Source organism: Pseudoliparis swirei, chromosome 15 (assembly GCF_029220125.1).
Source record: "Pseudoliparis swirei isolate HS2019 ecotype Mariana Trench chromosome 15, NWPU_hadal_v1, whole genome shotgun sequence".
Classification (NCBI taxonomy): Eukaryota; Metazoa; Chordata; class Actinopteri; order Perciformes; family Liparidae; genus Pseudoliparis; species Pseudoliparis swirei.
The window spans coordinates 2041923-2060793 of NC_079402.1; the positions used below are offsets into that span (position 1 = coordinate 2041923).

An 18871-nucleotide genomic window follows, 5' to 3' on the forward strand; every position below is an offset into this window, starting at 1 on the left:
GATTAACTCTTTATTTGGGTTTCACTGCCTGTCACTAGGCCTTATCATTAGTTTAGGGGCATAATTAAACTAATATGTATTAATAATATGCAAAAAAATAACCAACACATTTGAACTTGTCTTGTGAGTGTGCGTGTTGATCGAGGGGCCGCCTCATGCCGGGACGACGTCTTATCTCCTTCACGGGAAACACAACGCCGGCCCCGGAGCTGCAGCCCGGCGCTCATTGGCTGGCCCGCGCGCCCCTCGGGCTGCATAATGAGCGAGGGGCCACCAGCTTCTGGCCGCAGCAGGTTTCCTGAAGCCTCCAGAGCGCCGGAGCCGCTTCTCTCCCCCGGAGGTGCAGCATGTGGCCCGCGGTGCTCGGCAGCGCGCTCGCGGGGCTCCTGGCCCTGCTGCTGCTCCAGCGCGCGGCCTTCCCGTTCCTCTGGGCCGACCTGGCGTACCACCGGCGGCTGCGGCGCTGCGGCGCGGCGCTCAGGGCTCGCATGCGCCGCGGGATCGTCACGTACCTCGACGGCTTCCTGCACCGGGCGAAGGAGCGCCCGGACAAAGCCTTCATCATCTTCGAGGACCGCGCGCTGACGTACCGGGACGTGGACCGCAGGAGCAACCGGTTCGCCAACGCGTTCCGCACCGGGGAGCCCCCGGCCCCGGGACCAGGGGACGGGGGCTCCCCGGGACCAGGGGCCGTGGCCGCGCTGCTCATGTCCAACGAGCCGGACTTCGTGTGCGCCTGGCTGGCGCTGAGCAAGCTGGGCCGCCAGGTGGCCTTCCTCAACGCCAACGTGAAAGCCACGGCGCTGCTGCACTGCGTGCGCAGCTGCGGGGCCACGACGCTGGTCGTCGGCGCAGGTATAGCACGTCGAACCCCCCCCCCCCCCCCCCCACACACACACACACACACGTCCCCCCCTAATGTTTCATTATGGGGTTTAAAGGATCAGACACTCTTCTATTGACACTCCTCACTAAAGTGGGAGAAGATGCAACACACACACACACACACACACATACGAACACACACATACTAACACACACAATAAGACACTAACACACACACACACTGACATACTAACACACACATACTAACACACACAATAAGACACACTAACACACACACACTGACACACTAACACACACATACTAACACACACACACACTAATACACACACTAACACACACATACTAACACAAACTCACACACTAACACACAGACACACATGCACACTAACACGCACACACTAATACACTAACACACACTTATGTGTCTAGCAGGGCCGGACAAAGACTTGGGGCCTAGTTAAGGTCACCAGTATGTGAGCGGTACCCTGTTGGATGTGTGTGTGTGTGTGTTTGGCCCTGTTGGATGTGTGTGTGTGTGTGTTTGGCCCTGTTGGTTGTGTGTGTGTGTGTGTGTTTGGCCCTGTTGGTTGTGTGTGTGTGTGTGTGTTTGGCCCTGTTGGTTGTGTGTGTGTGTGTGTGTTTGGCGCTGTTGGTTGTGTGTGTGTGTGTGTTCACCACTCAGAGGACTCTACTCGTTGACTCCTTCAGTCTTCGTCTCATGTGAAGTTCAATAAGTTATCAGGAGGAAGAAGCTGTCGCAACGCCGCTCTCTGTCCTCTGATTGGACGGTGAAGGTTCATCACACTGAGACCTCCTGGTGGACACTGAGACCTCCCGGTGGACACTGAGACCTCCTGCTGGACACTGAGACCCCCTGGTGGACACTGAGACCTCCTGGTGGACACTGAGACCTCCTGCTGGACACTGAGACCCCCTGGTGGACACTGAGACCTCCCGGTGGACACTGAGACCTCCTGCTGGACACTGAGACCTCCCGGTGGACACTGAGACCTCCTGCTGGACACTGAGACCCCCTGGTGGACACTGAGACCTCCTGGTGGACACTGAGACCTCCTGGTGGACACTGAGACCCCCCGGTGGACACTGAGACCTCCTGGTGGACACTGAGACCTCCTGGTGGACACTGAGACCCCCCGGTGGACACTGAGACCCCCCGGTGGACACTGAGACCTCCCGGTGGACACTGAGACCCCCTGGTGGACACTGAGACCTCCCGGTGGACACTGAGACCTCCTGGTGGACACTGAGACCCCCCGGTGGACATTGAGACCTCCTGGTGGACACTGAGACCTCCTGGTGGACACTGAGACCTCCCGGTGGACACTGAGACCCCCTGGTGGACACTGAGACCTCCTGGTGGACACTGAGACCCCCTGGTGGACACTAAGACCTCCTTGTGGACACTGAGACCTCCTTGTGGACACTGAGACCCCCTGGTGGACACTGAGACCTCCCGGTGGACACTGAGACCTCCCGGTGGACACTGAGACCTCCTGGTGGACACTGAGACCCCCCGGTGGACACAGACCTCCTGGTGGACACTGAGACCTCCTGGTGGACACTGAGACCTCCTGGTGGACACTGAGACCCCCTGGTGGACACTGAGACCTCCCAGTGGACACTGAGACCTCCTGGTGGACACTGAGACCTCCTGGTGGACACTGAGACCCCCCGGTGGACACAGACCTCCTGGTGGACACTGAGACCTCCTGGTGGACACTGAGACCTCCTGGTGGACACTGAGACCTCCCGGTGGACACTGAGACCCCCTGGTGGACACTGAGACCTCCCGGTGGACACTGAGACCTCCTGGTGGACACTGAGACCCCCCGGTGGACACAGACCTCCTGGTGGACACTGAGACCTCCTGGTGGACACTGAGACCTCCTGGTGGACACTGAGACCTCCCGGTGGACACTGAGACCCCCCGTTGTGTCCGTCTGGTGCAGATTTGGTGCGCCTGGCGGAGGAGGTGCTGCCCGCCCTGGAGCAGGACGGCGTGGCCGTGTGGCTGGTCGACCACACGGCGCCTTCGCCGCAATTCATCACTTTACTGGATAAGGCGGATCGCATGTCGGAAGAAAACCTCCACGACGTCCCCAAAGTGGACGTCACGTCCAACTTTCTCTTCATCTTCACCTCCGGCACCACAGGTACCTCACGAGTGTTATTATTAAATACATATTCAGGCCTGTCACTCAAACTACTCCTGATACTACTACGGATGTTGAGAACGTAACTCGTCCGTTTATCGTGCAATAAGTCGGTAATGTCAAAATATTTGAGGTCACATCCATAAATTGTCATAAGATAATGGAAGATTAGACCAAACTGCACCAGAATCACAGTTTTAACGACATTTATAGACATTATTATTGTAAAAAGAAAACAAAGCAGGAAGTTCTACTTGGATCTCAGTATTACATGATTATATATGTTCAGAAAATCAGTAAAATAAAGAAGAACATGTAATATATAAGTATTTTTTATATATACAAATAATATTTCACTTGTAATAGTATTAAAAGTGTATTTTCTCAATAAATAGACATTTAATTCAAATTGTTGCAATCTCTACAACCTTTGGGAACAATATATTCAACAGAATATTCTAAAGATTCACCAACACAATGGAAAACTGTTCATTTGGGATTCATTTAATTGTAGAAGTTGACTTATCAATACAAGTGAGGAGCAGTTGGTCCAGAACGGAATGTCTCAACAAAAATTGGATGGATTTCGGGATGAAATGTCGGTCCTCTGAAGTCCACCGCGTGTCTTTCTTCCTCTCCAGGTCTCTCCAAGGCGGCCCGGGTCGGCCACATGAAAGCCATCGTGAGCATGGCCTTCCTCCACCTGTGCGGAGCCACGTCCGATGACGTCATCTACGTCACGCTTCCTCTGTACCACATGTCCGCCTCCCTGTTGGGGATCGGCGGATGCATCCACCTCGGTGAGAACGGGACACGGGGGCACAATTCCTGGAAGACGTGTCGCTTTACGAGGAAAAGCAACTTCCTCTTGACCGGCCACTTCCTCACATACCGGGAACAGAGCCGAGGAAACGTCTCCAGCCGAGAATAGATTTGACATTGTTCGACGTGTCGTGTGTTTTTCCATTTCCTCCCTCCCTCTTCCTTCGGATCACAGGTGCGACGTGTGTGTTGAAGAAGAAGTTTTCTGCCAGTCAGTTCTGGAAGGACTGCGTGAAGCACGACGTGACGGTGGTGCAGTACATCGGGGAGCTCTGCCGGTACCTGTTCAACCAGCCCGCGGTAAGACCAACGCCACGCCGTGGTTCAGGTCTAAGGACGCCGTTAGCAGCCTCTAGAGGCCGCCGTGTGCATTGCAGCCAATGATAACGATATTCTGATCACAAAGCTAAACTAATCCCAAACCCCGTGTCCGGATAGGACGTCTAGATTCAAGAGTCACATGAGCGTGTTAGACTCAACTTAAGCCTCACCCGGCCTCCAGGTTCCCGAGGAGAAGACCCACCGCGTTCGGCTGGCGGCGGGAAGCGGCCTCAGGTCGGACGTCTGGAGGGAGTTCGCCCGACGCTTCGGCCGCATCAAGATCAGAGAGGGCTACGGCTTGACGGAGGCCAGCATCGGCTTCCTCAACTACACCGACGAGGTCGGCCCGATCGGACGGGCGAGCTACTTCAACAAGGTCAGGCATCGACCCGTCGGGGGCGTGTCCTCTGGACGTGGTCACACAGAGTCACAACTCTTTATCTTTCTTCCTCTCAGCTCTCGATGCCCTTCGAGCTTCTGAGATACGATCCACAGACGTACGAGCCGGTCCGCACCGACTCTGGAAGATGCGTTCGAGCCGGCATCGGTAAGAGGGTCACATGGCAAGTCCTCTTCATAGCACCACTGCATGTACAGAGGGACCACTGAATGTACTTCCTGCGCAGGGGAGGCCGGGATCCTGGTAGCTCCTCTGACCGCCATGAACCCGTTCTTGGGTTACGCCGGGAACCAAGTCCAGTCCGAGAAGAAGCTTCTCCGGGGCGTGTTTAAAGCCGGGGACGTCTACTTCAACACGGGGGACCTCCTGCTCCACGACCACAGGGACTTCCTTTACTTCCGGGACCGCATCGGAGACACCTTCAGGTACCTCGACTGTCCGTGGCATGTGAGACTTGGTTAAGGCCACCGTGCAGCGCCAACATCCGACACGCCATTGTTATTGTCATATTGCTCTCATGAGTTGGTAGAAACTGATAAAAGACAGGGTTTGTACGGTGATGGAAAACCTGGGAAAGTCATGGAAAGGTCATGGAAATCCATTGGTCAAAATGTGTAAGAACCCTGAAAGAGGTTACATTGTACTTCCAGGTGACCACATGACCCCTAATCGATGCTAACGTTGCTACATACCTGCTGGATGTGTAACTAGAGGCAACTGGTAAAAGGTCCCTTGGAAAGTTGACGATCCGTCAACGTTCGTCGCTTCTTTTCTGTGCCTCACAAAAATGGTTTTATTTCAGGTTGAACTGCATCTGAGCTCTTGTTCCACAGGTGGAAAGGAGAGAACGTGTCCACCACAGAGGTGTCCGAGGTGTTGGGTCTCCTCGATTTCATCCAGGAGGCCAACATCTTCGGAGTCACCGTCCCAGGTCGGTAGACGCCGAGTCCTTCTATCTGTGGTTTCAGCTCCTAGCAGCGTCTTCTACTTTGCAATTGTGGAGTTTGCTAGTTTCATTCAGTTCTTTCCCCAAATGACAATGTGTGTGTGTGTGTGTGTGTTTTCTCCAATGTGTGTGTGTGTGTGTGTGTTTTCTCCAATGTGTGTGTGTGTGTGTGTGTGTGTGTGTGTGTGTGTGTGTGTGTGTGTGCAGGACATGAAGGGCGGGCAGGCATGGCCGCTGTCGTCTTAAAGCCGGATCACAAATTGGATGGAGCAAACCTCTACATCCATCTCGTGAAAACCCTGCCTGCGTACGCCTGGCCGTGGTTCCTCAGAGTCCAGGTGGGTCACGCAGGTGTTTATTACCTGTGTGTGTGTGTATGTGTGTGTACTTTACTGTGTACTTCATCCGTGTGCCTGCCCGGTGTTTCCAGACCTCTCTGGATGTGACGGAGACCTTCAAGCAGCAGAAGATGAAGCTGGTCCAGGAGGGTTTCGACCCCGAGGTCACCGAGGACCTGCTGTACTTCCTGGACGTCTCTCAGAAGGACTACGTTCCCCTGACGGAGCGTCTGTATCACGACATCGTGGCCGGGAACGTCAGATTATAAACGCTCCCGTTTGTCACCGCGTTAAAATATCCTTGATTTACATTTTTCATCCGGTCACAATTTGATTTAAAAAGAAAACTTTTGATACTATTCTGGGTATTTGTTGCGTAATACAAACACTATAGTACATATATAGTATAGTATAGTACATATATAGTATAGTATGGTACATATATACTAAAGTATAGTATATATACTATAGTATATTACATATATTCTATAGTATAGTACATATTTACTATAGTATAGTACATATATTCTTTATTATACTCCATATGTTCTATATTATAGTATATATGTACTATACTATAGTATATATGAACTATAATATAGTACATAAATAATATAATATAGTAGCAGAGCCGTTATTTTCTTTTCCCAGCAGGTAGGTGGGGATGGATACTTTTGTTTTTAAAGGTCGAATTTTAAATCTCGTTTGAATTGATTTTTTAAAAACAAATAAGAATCAAAGTATCCCTGAATGAACCTGTGAGTCACGGGGAACCCTGGCGTGTGACCGGTGAGGAGCTCACGATGGGTTTTAAAGGACTAACAACCCCTAAAACAAGCAGACTCCATGTAGTTTGTTGTTTTATGAGGATTTAAATGTCTTTGGACCAAACCTGCGAAAGTAGATTATTACTCTTTACATTTATTTTGACCTCTTCAGAGAGAAGCAGGCTTTCTTTATTTCTTAATTTCAGGTCTTTATTTCTAAGTATCTCTGTTTGATGATATGTACATCAGTCGTGACCTTCTCACCACTCTGATGCTCTCACTTTCTCTTTTTAAATAGAAAAGTTTTAATAATCCATAATCCAGCCTGCTGAACAGTTTGTATTTTTATGGATATTCTGATTTTAAAAGTTACTTTTTTGTTTGTGGTTCTGGGCCGTTGTCATATATACATAAGTATAAATATGCATCTTTGTTGGGTCCAATCTGTCTGTGAGGACAAGAAGAGTCGGGGTGTTTTGCTAATAACCGGGATATTTAAAGAAATTAAATATTGATTATATGTTAATAATACACATTATAATATCGTAGTATTTTATTTGTATCCAGCCAGTGCCTCTAGCCGTCTGGTTACAGACTCCACCTCCATAGACTTGTATTTTGATTTTAATTAATTTATGCAAATGAAAAACATTTTGCTAAAAACAAAACAAAATTCATAATAAACAAAGTAAAAGATTTTGACGGATAGCGTTATTTTTCATATTTCTTTTACAAATCGGGATAATATCGTTATCTTGAATTATTTTGGTCACAATAATTGGAAAATCTGATATTGTGAGGTGAGGACGACACGACTGGAACTCATGCTACTTGCCTCTTTAATGCCTACGGGGAGTCATGTTGTCTTAAATATAAAGAAGCGTAAGGTTGAATTAAATCTAAGTAGAAGGAAATGGAAGAACACAAAAGTAAACTGTTCTCCAGAAGCTTCTCTAGGAGCATCACAGCAGTCTCAGGTTCAACTTTGAAACGTCATTAACATAAATCACTGTACGCACCACAACGTTGATGCGCTCCAACCTGGTGGAAAGTTGTTTTCCGTTTTTTGGAGGGGAATATTTTATATCTAACACTCTTGAAAATAACCTTCATTGACCTTTAATGAATGAAGGGATGAATGAGTTCCTGATGCAACTGTAAAGGCTAACCTCAACCTCTTAATACCTTTGCATATTTGTTGAAAGAACAGATACTTATAATTCTAATATTTTTCTAATTGTATCTATATGTAGATTGATTGCTTTATAATGTTTTAAATGTTGACAAGAACAAAATAAACTTCTAAACCTGGAACATCTTATGTCTGTCAAATATTAATTGTTTTTTATGCAAATTGATATATTTAAAGGAGCTAAATGTTTTTTCACCTTCACAAATTTGTTATTTATCAATACTTGTCTCTGATATTGATTATATCCAGATCTGAAGGGTTGTATTTTGTGGCGGTAACTACTGTTTTTTTTTCTGCACTAAAATCAAGCGAAACTACGGCTAATCTAATATGATTAGGAATATATATACACTTTTTAAAATAGTTTTATTAGTCGTAGTATTAATGTTTATTTATTTAATTGTTTTTATATCGACACAGCCTAGCCGCCAGTGGTCACGTGGTTTGCTCTGTCCCTTTAAAGGAGTATCATATCCGGGTCGCTCCCGGTAGTGGGAGGAGTCAATTGTCGTGCAGACGTGGCAACACATGACGTCATCAAAAAGCGTCGGCGGTTTGTTCATGGGAGCGCAGAGCTAGGTACTGTTAGCAGGTCAGTGGCCAAGATTACTTCTCCTACTTGTCAAATAAAAGTAAAGTAAACCGCTGCTGGACAATTAGACACGTCACGAATCTCCTTCTTACGTCTCCCTTGTTTGCTGGAGCCGTGTGCAAAACGTTACAGCTGCGCGCGCTGCCAGCTAGCTCGCGCTGAATACCAGTTCTCTACGGTCCCGAGAGTCGCGTCGCGTATGAACACCGTCCGGGACACGCGTCGCTTCTAGCTCCCTCTCTCCGTGAGACGAGCCCGCCACGGAGACGACCTGAACCCGGGACGAGCTGCACACAGAGCCGCCAACACGGGAGCCCAGAAGTCGACGGTTCAACCAGAGAGCGGCTGCGTCTCTGGTCGTTTATGAGAAGTTATTCACAACTACACGGCACATATCTGTGGAGTAATACTTCCGTAATTTCATTGTAAGTCTCCTTTCTAGGTTGTATTTTAGTTCATGTGACTAGTTTTGTAGTTTTTAATGTGACTAGTATTGTAGTTTTTATGTGACTAGTATTGTAGTTTTTAATGTGACTAGTATTGTAGTTTTTATGTGACTAGTATTGTAGTTTTTAATGTGACTAGTATTGTAGTTTTTTATGTAACTAGTATTGTAGTTTTTATGTGACTAGTATTGTAGTTTTTATGTGACTAGTATTGTAGTTTTTAATGTAACTAGTATTGTAGTTTTAATCTGACTAGTATTGTAGTTTTTATGTGACTAGTATTGTAGTTTTTAATGTGACTAATATTGTAGTTTTTAATGTGACTAGTATTGTAGTTTTTATGTGACTAGTATTGTAGTTTTTAATGTGACTAGTATTGTAGTTTTAATCTGACTAGTTTTGTAGTTTTTAATCTGACTAGTCTTGTAGTTTTTAATGTGACTAGTCTTGTAGTTTTTAATGTGACTAGTATTGTAGTTTTTATGTGACTACTATTGTAGTTTTTAATGTGACTAGTCTTGTAGTTTTTAATCTTAATAGTTTTGTAGTTTTTAATCTGACTAGTATTGTAGTTTTTTATGTAACTAGTATTGTACTTTTTATGTGACTAGTATTGTAGTTTTTAATGTGACTAGTATTGTACTTTTTATGTGACTAGTATTGTAGTTTTTAATCTGACTAGTTTTGTAGTTTTTAATCTGACTAGTATTGTATGCCTTGTACATATAAACCCACTAGAAGGTGGTCGCCGCTCGGCTGTGACTGCATGCCTGTCCCCACTTGACTGACTGTTTATGAGAAGTTATTCCCAGTTAAAGTTCACCGTTATTCTGACCGCTCGGCTCCACTGCGTATCTTTTAGTAGTAATACTCCCGTACTTTCATTGCATCTCTTTCCTAGGTTGTATTCTACGTCATAATGCATTCCACATGTGTTGTCGTGTCCGTCGTGTTTCACCTGCTCTTCTTCTCTCGGCAGTGATCCTGATCCTGAGCGCCTGGTTGCAGCTCTGCTGTGGTTGAAGCGTGAGGTTTAATAAAGCAGAAAAGATGATGGAAGAGAGCGGCATTGAGACGACGCCTCCGGCCAGCCCGACGGCCGTGTCCGCGGCGGCCGCCCCCCCGCCGATAACCCGAGGTGAGACCTGATCCGTGGGCGGTGCTGTGTGAGCGGGGGGGCACCTGAGCGCTCACCTTCCTCCTTCTCCCTCTCTACTGCGACGCCCGTCGGACAGAGCACACACGACAGGGAAATACATGTTATGGATATGAATATCATCTGTGATGAAACCCGACAGTCTAATTAGTTCTATCAGCTGCAGTGTAAAACACGCCCAAAGAACATCTTCCAAAGAGGAAACGTCAGGGTTTCTTAGGAATATATACACTACCAGTAAAAAGTATTTTATAACACCTCAATTTCTCCAGTTTTTATTGAAATGTACACAGTTTAATTTCTTAATTTACTCTGAAACTAAAAGCTTAGAACAAATAAACAATTGATGTACAATAAACCATGACATTATTTTGTTTAACGAAATGTAATCTACGTGTTTGACTCCTTTTGCAGACATAAAACACTCGTTTAAAAATCTTTCTGCCATAGAAATCAAATATAATTCCTAAAGTTCTTCCCAACACGGCTGCAGAAGTTCCCACATACGCGTTGCACTTGTAGGTTGAAACATTTGGGTGTAAATAGTGTCCATATTGCATTTGATGTGCAAATACGCGTCAACTCTATTAATGAGGTGGTGAACTATTACATGTTTGCTAAAAGGCTTCTTTAAGAAAACTTGTTTCGGAGCCAGCGTTGGCAGATGACCAGAGAACACGGAGCATATTCAGGGAGAGCGTCAACAACCGCACTCATGACTCAGTTCAGTTTATTTGTGTAGCCCATTACCCTCAGAGGGCTTTACAATCTGTACATATAGACATCCCTGACCTTTGACCTCACATCGGAACAGGAACAACTCCCAAATAACCCTTCAGGGGGAAAAAGTGAAGAACCCTTAAGGAGAGAACAGAGGAGGATCCCTCTCCAGGATGGACAGAACAATAGATGTCATTCAATTCAATTCAGTTTATTTGTATAGCCCAATTTCACAAATTACAAATTTGTCTCGGAGTGCTTTACAATCTGTACACATAGACATCCCTGCCCCAAAACCTCACATCGGACCAGGAAAAACTCCCAAATAACCCTTCAGGGGGAAAAAAAGGGAAGAAACCTGCAGGAGAGCAACAGAGGAGGATCCCTCTCCAGGATGGACAGAACAATAGATGTCATGTGACCAGAAGGACAGATTTAGAGTTAAAATACATTCAATGAATATGACAGAGTGTATGAATAGTTCATAGTAGGCATATTCCACGATGGAGACCTCCACGATCCATCAGGCAGACGGCGGCGGGGAGGAGGAGTGGGCGGAGTCAACAGTGGGCGGAGTCTCAACAGGACAGTGGCGTAGTCAGGAGCAGGAACTCCACGACCCAGACCTCGATGATCCATCAGCAGATAGGATCTATGTCGTCTCATCGGGTCCGATGACCCCATGAGACGTGAAGTCAAAAGGACTCCGGGGAGAAAGCAGAGTTAGTAACGTGTGATTGAGAGATGAAAATTCATCCTTAAGGAGAGAAAAAAAAAATGTCATGTGTACAGAAGGACAGATTAGAAGGACAGATGAGAGTTAAAACACATTCAATGAATATGACAGAGTGGATGAATAGTTGGTAGTCGGCATATTCCACGATCCATCAGGCAGACGGAGGTAGAGCGGAGGAGTGGGCGGAGTCTCAGCAGGACCAAAGGAAGTGAAACGTATTCCTGCTCCTCCTTTCTTGCATCACTCTCGTGACGTCGGCGTGCGACCCGTTCCCTCAGATAGACTCTGTGTTGATACACTTTAGTTCATTTATTTTTTAGACTGTTTCAAGACGAAACTGAACATAAAGTGGTTGGATCCGGTGTGATCTGCAGCATCAAGTCTCTCCGAGGTCATCAAGGCCTCCTGATGGCTCTGAACCATGACATCATCGGTCGTGAACATAGAAGGCCTGAGTCTGTCTCTCCGTGTGTTCCAGGTCTGTCCAGCCCTCTGTCCCCCCCCGGCTCCGTCGGCCCCCCCTCCTCCGCCGCCGCTCTCGGCCCCCCTCCCTTCGTCCCCGCCTTCAGCAGCCCCCTCGCCCCTCCCCCCTCCCTGTCGGGCCACTTCCCCCCTCCCTCCGCCCACGCCTCCCCCTACACCAGCGGCGCTCACCACTTTCCTCCATCCCCCTCCCTGCCTCCCCCGCCCTCCTCCGGGGGACCGCCTCCCCTGTCGGCCCCTCCCTCGGGCCCGCCCATGTCCACCTTCTCCATGAGTGCGCGATACGACATCACGCGGGGTCACGCCGGTCGGACGCCGCAGACGCCGTTGATGCCGACGTTCTCCGGCCCCAACGCCATGCCGGGTGAGAGCCGCTCTCCTCCTCCCGCGGCGCGTGAACCGAGGTCAGAATCACGAATGCTGAGCGATGTCTTTCAGGCGTGTCGAACCCCATGGTGCAGCAGCCAGCCATGAGCGGGGGCTTCGGGGCGGCGTCCGCCATCACGTTCCCCGAGGAGCAGGAAGACCCCCGGGGGCCAGAGCAGAGCAGCACTGGGGGAGGCATCTGGGGCTTCTTCAAGGTGTGTGTGTGTGTGTATGTTCCTGATGGATGGAGGAGATAAGACGATGTGTTCCTGTACTTTCGGGTCTTTAAACGCACCAGAGACACATTTATGTAAATGTACATTTTGCACAATGTCACTTTAAAAAAAAAAAATGCACTCACTTATTTACATTTATTTTTCAACAACATAACAATGTGTATTTTCTTTCACTCACTTTCTTTGTCAATTTTCCAGTTGTAGGTCTTGGTACACGAGATATTATGTTGTTATTATTATTATTATATATATATATATATACTCACCCCAAGAAAAAAAAGAAGAAAGGAGGAAAAAAAGAGAATGAATAGATTTCATAAAAAGTAATTAAATACAAATTTACAAAATAATTTAAATAATTGTCCACTCCTGAGTGTTTTATGTGCTTTAAATATGTCGGCTTGTTAAAAAGAAATAACAAAAATCAAACTATTGGACGTGATCTGTAGCGTGGATGAATGTGTCCAAGTAGAACGACCTGTGCCCTCTGACCTCTGACCTGTGCCCTCTCTGCGGGTCCTCAGGGAGTGGCCAGTAACCAGGTGGTGAAGACGGTCCTGGACAAGACGAAGCACTCTGTGGAGTCCATGATCACCACGCTGGACCCGGGCATGGCGCCGTACATCAGTGAGTTCCTCCTCGCTGCTTCACCCCGCGATGAAATACGCCCGGTGACCGTCGTTGTTGTTGTTGCTCTGCAGAGTCCGGCGGGGACATCGACATCGTGGTGACCTCCAACAAGGAGGTGAACGTGGAGGCGGTCCGAGACGCCTTCCAGGAGGTCTTTGGGATGGCGCTGGTCACCGCAGAGCCCGGCCAGTCCAACATCGCCCCGCAGCCCGTGGGCTACGCCGCCGGGGTCAAGGTCAGTCCAGGAGGCCGCATCGGGCGTCGGCTCATTTTGACCTGAAGCTCGTGGTACGGGGCGTTCAAAGACAATCGGAAAAAACAGAAAGAAAAGATTGATACCAGTCGTCATAAACTATTATCAAATTAGTATCATCAATTCGTGATGAGACCTGAGGATTATTTGTTCCCACAACTGGAGAATTGGAGAATTCAGTCGTAACATTTTGAGTAACGGTCATCATATAATGAGAAAATGGGGTTTGTTATGCTTTATTTTTGTGTTGTATACGTTTTATTTTGTATTGTTATGATATTATGCTGTACCCAGAGGCCCAAACAGGGCGAGCTGTCCGTGTTTCTGAGTTCTGAACGGCAAATATTCACATTCGAGAAAACTGAAATAAATGTATTATCCATTTTCTTTTGATGACCCATCAAACGTGTCCCGTGTTGGTCTGTCGACATCCGTCGGCTGGAGAGATAGAGTTCTGTTCTGAATAATCATAACAACAAGTCGCTGCTCGCAGGGCGCTCAGGAGCGCATCGACAGCCTGCGCCGGGTCGGCGTGATCCACGAGAAGCAGCCGGTCGTCTCTCTGGAAAACTTCATCGCTGAGCTGTTCCCTGACAAGTAGGAAGAAAACCACACACACACACACACACACACACACACACACACACACAGACACAGAGACACACACACACAGACACAGAGACACACAGACACAGAGACACAGACACACACACAGAGACACACAGACACACACAGACACACACATGCATCAGGAACACACTGATAATGCATTGACATCTACTTGAATCACTCTCTCCATAATGCATCATAGTCTTCATGATGCATCATAGTCTCTTTATAATGCATCAGTCTTCATAATGCATCATAGTCTCTTTATAATGCTTCATAGTCTTCATAATGCATCAGTGTCTTCATAATGCATCATAATCTTCATAATGCATCATAGTCTTCATAATGCATCATAGTGTCTTCATAATGCATCATAGTCTCTTCATAATGCATCATAGTCTTCATAATGCATCATAGTGTCTTCATAATGCATCAGTGTCTTCATAATGCATCATAGTGTCTTCATAATGCATCATAATCTTCATAATGCATCATAGTCTTCATAATGCATCATAGTCTTCATAATGCATCAGTGTCTTCATAATGCATCATAGTGTCTTCATAATGCATCATAGTCTTCATAATGCATCATAGTGTCTTCATAATGCATCATAGTCTTCATAATGCACCATAGTCTCTTCATAATGCATCATAGTCTCTTCATAATGCATCATAGTCTCTTCATAATGCATCATAGTCTTCATAATGCATCATAGTCTTCATAATGCATCATAGTGTCTTCATCAGTGTGTTCCCCGCGTCTCGTCCAGGTGGTTTGACATCGGCTGTCTGGTCCTGGAGGACCCGGGTCACGGGGTCCGGATCGAGGTCTTCACCCAGGCGACTCCTCTGGCTCTGGACCACGTCCAGCAGGTACCAGAACACCTTGGCTCTCACCACGGCTCATGGCGGGGGAATAATCTCAGATTTCAAGCCAAGTCAGCAAAAGTGAACGCACAGTAACTTGAAAAGAAATTAATGCTTATTCTTTTAATCTAAACTATTGTCTCTGATTCATTTGAGTCATTTACGGTTATTTACTGGATGCTTTGGAATTCTCTTTGTTAGTTTAAATACAACATGTTATCACTTTTATTATGTTCATGCATCAAAATTTCCCAAAAATGTTTAGTCATGGAAATTTGGTTTAAAGTCCTGGACACCCATTGGTCACCAAGGGGATGAACCTGTTCATTGGTCACCAAGGGATGAACCTGTTCATTGGTCATAAGGATGAACCTGTTCATTGGTCACCAAGGGATGAACCTGTTCATTGGTCATGAGGATGAACCTGTTCATTGGTCACCAAGGGATGAACCTGTTCATTGGTCACCAAGGGATGAACCTGTTCATTGGTCATGAGGATGAACCTGTTCATTGGTCATGAGGATGAACCTGTTCATTGGTCACCAAGGGGATGAACCTGTTCATTGGTCATGTGGATGAACCTGTTCATTGGTCATGAGGATGAACCTGTTCATTGGTCATGTGGATGAACCTGTTCATTGGTCATGAGGATGAACCTGTTCATTGGTCACCAAGGGGATGAACCTGTTCATTGGTCATGTGGATGAACCTGTTCATTGGTCACCAAGGGGATGAACCTGTTCATTGGTCATGTGGATGAACCTGTTCATTGGTCATGAGGATGAACCTGTTCATTGGTCACCATGTGGATGAACCTGTTCATTGGTCATGTGGATGAACCTGTTCATTGGTCATGAGGATGAACCTGTTCATTGGTCACCAAGGGATGAACCTGTTCATTGGTCATGTGGATGAACCTGTTCATTGGTCATGAGGATGAACCTGTTCATTGGTCATGAGGATGAACCTGTTCATTGGTCATGAGGATGAACCTGTTCATTGGTCACCAAGGGGATGAACCTGTTCATTGGTCATGTGGATGAACCTGTTCATTGGTCATGAGGATGAACCTGTTCATTGGTCACCATGTGGATGAACCTGTTCATTGGTCATGTGGATGAACCTGTTCATTGGTCATGAGGATGAACCTGTTCATTGGTCATGTGGATGAACCTGTTCATTGGTCTTGAGGATGAACCTGTTCATTGGTCTTGAGGATGAACCTGTTCATTGGTCATGAGGATGAACCTGTTCATTGGTCATGTGGATGAACCTGTTCATTGGTCATGTGGATGAACCTGTTCATTGGTCATGTGGATGAACCTGTTCATTGGTCATGAGGATGAACCTGTTCATTGGTCATGAGGATGAACCTGTTCATTGGTCATGTGGATGAACCTGTTCATTGGTCATGTGGATGAACCTGTTCATTGGTCATGAGGATGAACCTGTTCATTGGTCATGAGGATGAACCCTGGACTCTGTGGACTCTACCTTCTCTTGCCCCTGACCTCTGCCCCCCCCCCCCCTCCCTGTGGTCCAGGCCCAGTCCCTGACCCCCCCCGACTACAGCCTGCGCTGGTCGGGCCTCATCGTCACGGTGGGCGAGGTTCTGGAGCGCAGCGTGCCCAACACCACCCGGGCCGACTGGCACCAGGCCGTGACGGGCATGACGCAGCGCCAGATGATCCACAGCGCCGCCAAAGCTCTGGCTGGACTCTACAAGCGGCAGCTGCCCCCCCGCACCGCGTGAGGGCCCGGTGGGTCCACAGTGGGTCCACAGTGGGTCCACAGTGGTCCACGTACTGGGAGGACTGGGGGAGGAAGAGGCCGGCGTGTCGGGCGGCGAGGTTCCTCAAAGCCTCAAAGCCTCAAAGCCTCGATGCCTCGATGCCTCAAACCCAAACACACATTTCTCTTGAGGATATTTTCCTGACGGTTCAACGAAGGAATCTCCTCGTCCCGCTCCCGAAGGTTACACCGTTTACACGACGCCCGGATCTCTGTGTTCTTGTTCTGTTTATTGACGCTCGTGGTTGTTGTTCATGGACCTGGTTCTGTGTTTATGGACCAACGGGCCTCACGGGTCCAACATGCGGCTTCCTTTGGGGGAAAGAGAGCCGACCAACATGTGGGAACCTGGAAGCTGAGACGTGGCCCAATGACTCTGAATATAAAGTGGACCTGGTCTTATGGGTGGTTCTGAGTGGACCTGGTCTTAGGTGGGTGGTTCTGAGTGGACCTGGTCTTAGGTGGGTGGTTCTGAGTGGACCGGGTCTTAGGTGGGTGGTTCTGGTCCTCCGTAGTGCCTGTTGCAGCGTGTCGTCTCCGTGGCATCAGGACCCGACACTTTTAAAGGGAGCTTATTGTGAACCGTGTGGCGTGGGAACCGGGAACCAACCCGACCCGGTCGGTTCTTGTGGTGCCAGGATCCGATAACATGCGGCTCAATAAGCCACGCCCCCTTGGCGCCCCGACTTGTCTTCAATCTTTAATGTTCTCTACTGACCAGCAGGGGTAGATTGTATGTATAAAATATATATATATGTGTATATTTATATATATGTGTGTGTGTATATACAGGACTGTCTCAGAAAATTAGAATATTGTGATAAAGTTCTTTATTTTCTGTAATGCAATTTAAAAAAACAAAAATGTCATGCATTCTGGATTCATTACAAATCAACTGAAATATTGCAAGCCTTTTATTCTTTTAATATTGCTGATTATGGCTTACAGCTTAAGAAAACTCTAAAATCCTATCTCATAACATTTTAATATTTCCTCAGACCAAGTAAAAAAAAAGATTTATAACAGCTGAGTGTTTGTCAAGGCTCAGGAAACCCTTGCAGGTGTTTCCAGTTAATTAGACAATTCAAGTGATTTGTTTAATACCCTACTAGTATACTTTTTCATGATATTCTAATATTTAGAGATAGGATATTTGAGTTTTCTTAAGCTGTAAGCCATAATCAGCAATATTAAAAGAATAAAAGGCTTGCAATATTTCAGTTGATTTGTAATGAATCCAGAATGCATGACATTTTTGTTTTTTTAATTGCATGACAGAAAATAAAGACCTTCATCACAATATTCTAATTTTCTGAGACAGTCCTGTATATATGTGTGTGTGTGTGTGTATATATATATACAAAGTCCCCTTTTAAAGAGCCAGTCAAAATGTTTCTACAGATCTTGTTTTTATTTCCTCATGTAAATAATTTCTTTCTTTAACTTGTTCGAGGGCCCCTTTATTTACCCCCCCCCCCCCCCCTCCTGTATTCCTCACGCCAAATGTATGTAATAATTAGCGGAGCTCGTTATGAAGCTCTGGAGCTCAAACTGGCTCCTTGTTCTGGAGCCGATGATCTCAACTGGGACCAACACGGCGTCGCTCTGCTTTCTGTCTGCATGTCGTGATCCTCTGACTCCATCTCGGTGTGGAGTGTCTGAGGGCTGCATGATGTTTTATATACTACCGATTGGTTTTAAACATTCGTTGATTCTTACTAGTTTTAATTCAAACTATTTGCACATCATTCCCTCCGTGTGTACGTACGGCTGCACTCATTGGCCGACGACTCCTTCTGACCTGACAGCTGAGCTGTGATTGGATAAGAAGGATGCATTAATATCTGGAACGCCGTGAGGAGAAGTCTGAGTTGAGTGAAGTCCTTGTGTGTCGGTTCCCCTCGATGTGCCTTTTTACACGACTAATAAATCACTTTTCCATGCCGCTGTGTCGTCGCTCCACTTTTGTTAAGCCGGTTACCGTGGAGAGAGTCGGGTTTTAACCTTCTACAGTTCACCTCGTAAACACAGCGACGGCGTGGGCCGACTGCAGGTGTTTTAAAAATGAACTAGAATCTACTGTATGATCATCATCACCACCACTTCCTGGCTTCAGACTAGATGTCGACTTAATTCTGTGATTTCTGCTCGTTTTAATATATAATAATAACCCAACAGAG

At 46.9% G+C, this 18871-nt stretch overlaps 2 protein-coding genes across 3 annotated transcripts; both read left to right on the forward strand.

Moving 5' to 3' along the window:
* The first annotated feature begins 170 nt into the window (after positions 1-170).
* LOC130205400 (long-chain fatty acid transport protein 6) lies at positions 171-7928 on the forward strand. The gene is made up of 10 exons (XM_056432750.1): positions 171-855; positions 2817-3020; positions 3662-3820; positions 4018-4142; positions 4345-4539; positions 4620-4710; positions 4790-4988; positions 5397-5494; positions 5717-5847; positions 5940-7928. Exons 1-10 carry the CDS (start codon positions 348-350, stop codon positions 6114-6116), a joined length of 1887 nt encoding a protein of 628 aa, XP_056288725.1. The 5' UTR covers positions 171-347; the 3' UTR covers positions 6117-7928.
* A 403-nt stretch (positions 7929-8331) lies between these two features.
* prrc1 (proline-rich coiled-coil 1) lies at positions 8332-18636 on the forward strand. 2 transcript variants are annotated; one of them, XM_056432752.1, is made up of 9 exons: positions 8332-8398; positions 9824-9982; positions 11935-12303; positions 12378-12520; positions 13066-13168; positions 13243-13406; positions 13918-14021; positions 14804-14906; positions 16444-18636. In XM_056432752.1, the coding sequence occupies exons 2-9, from the start codon at positions 9895-9897 to the stop codon at positions 16651-16653; spliced, it is 1284 nt and encodes a 427-aa protein (XP_056288727.1). In that variant the 5' UTR covers positions 8332-8398; positions 9824-9894; the 3' UTR covers positions 16654-18636. The 2 variants fall into 2 exon arrangements, with proteins under 2 accessions (XP_056288727.1, XP_056288726.1); XM_056432751.1 differs by having other exon boundaries at positions 8351-8823.
* Positions 18637-18871: the final 235 nt, after the last annotated feature.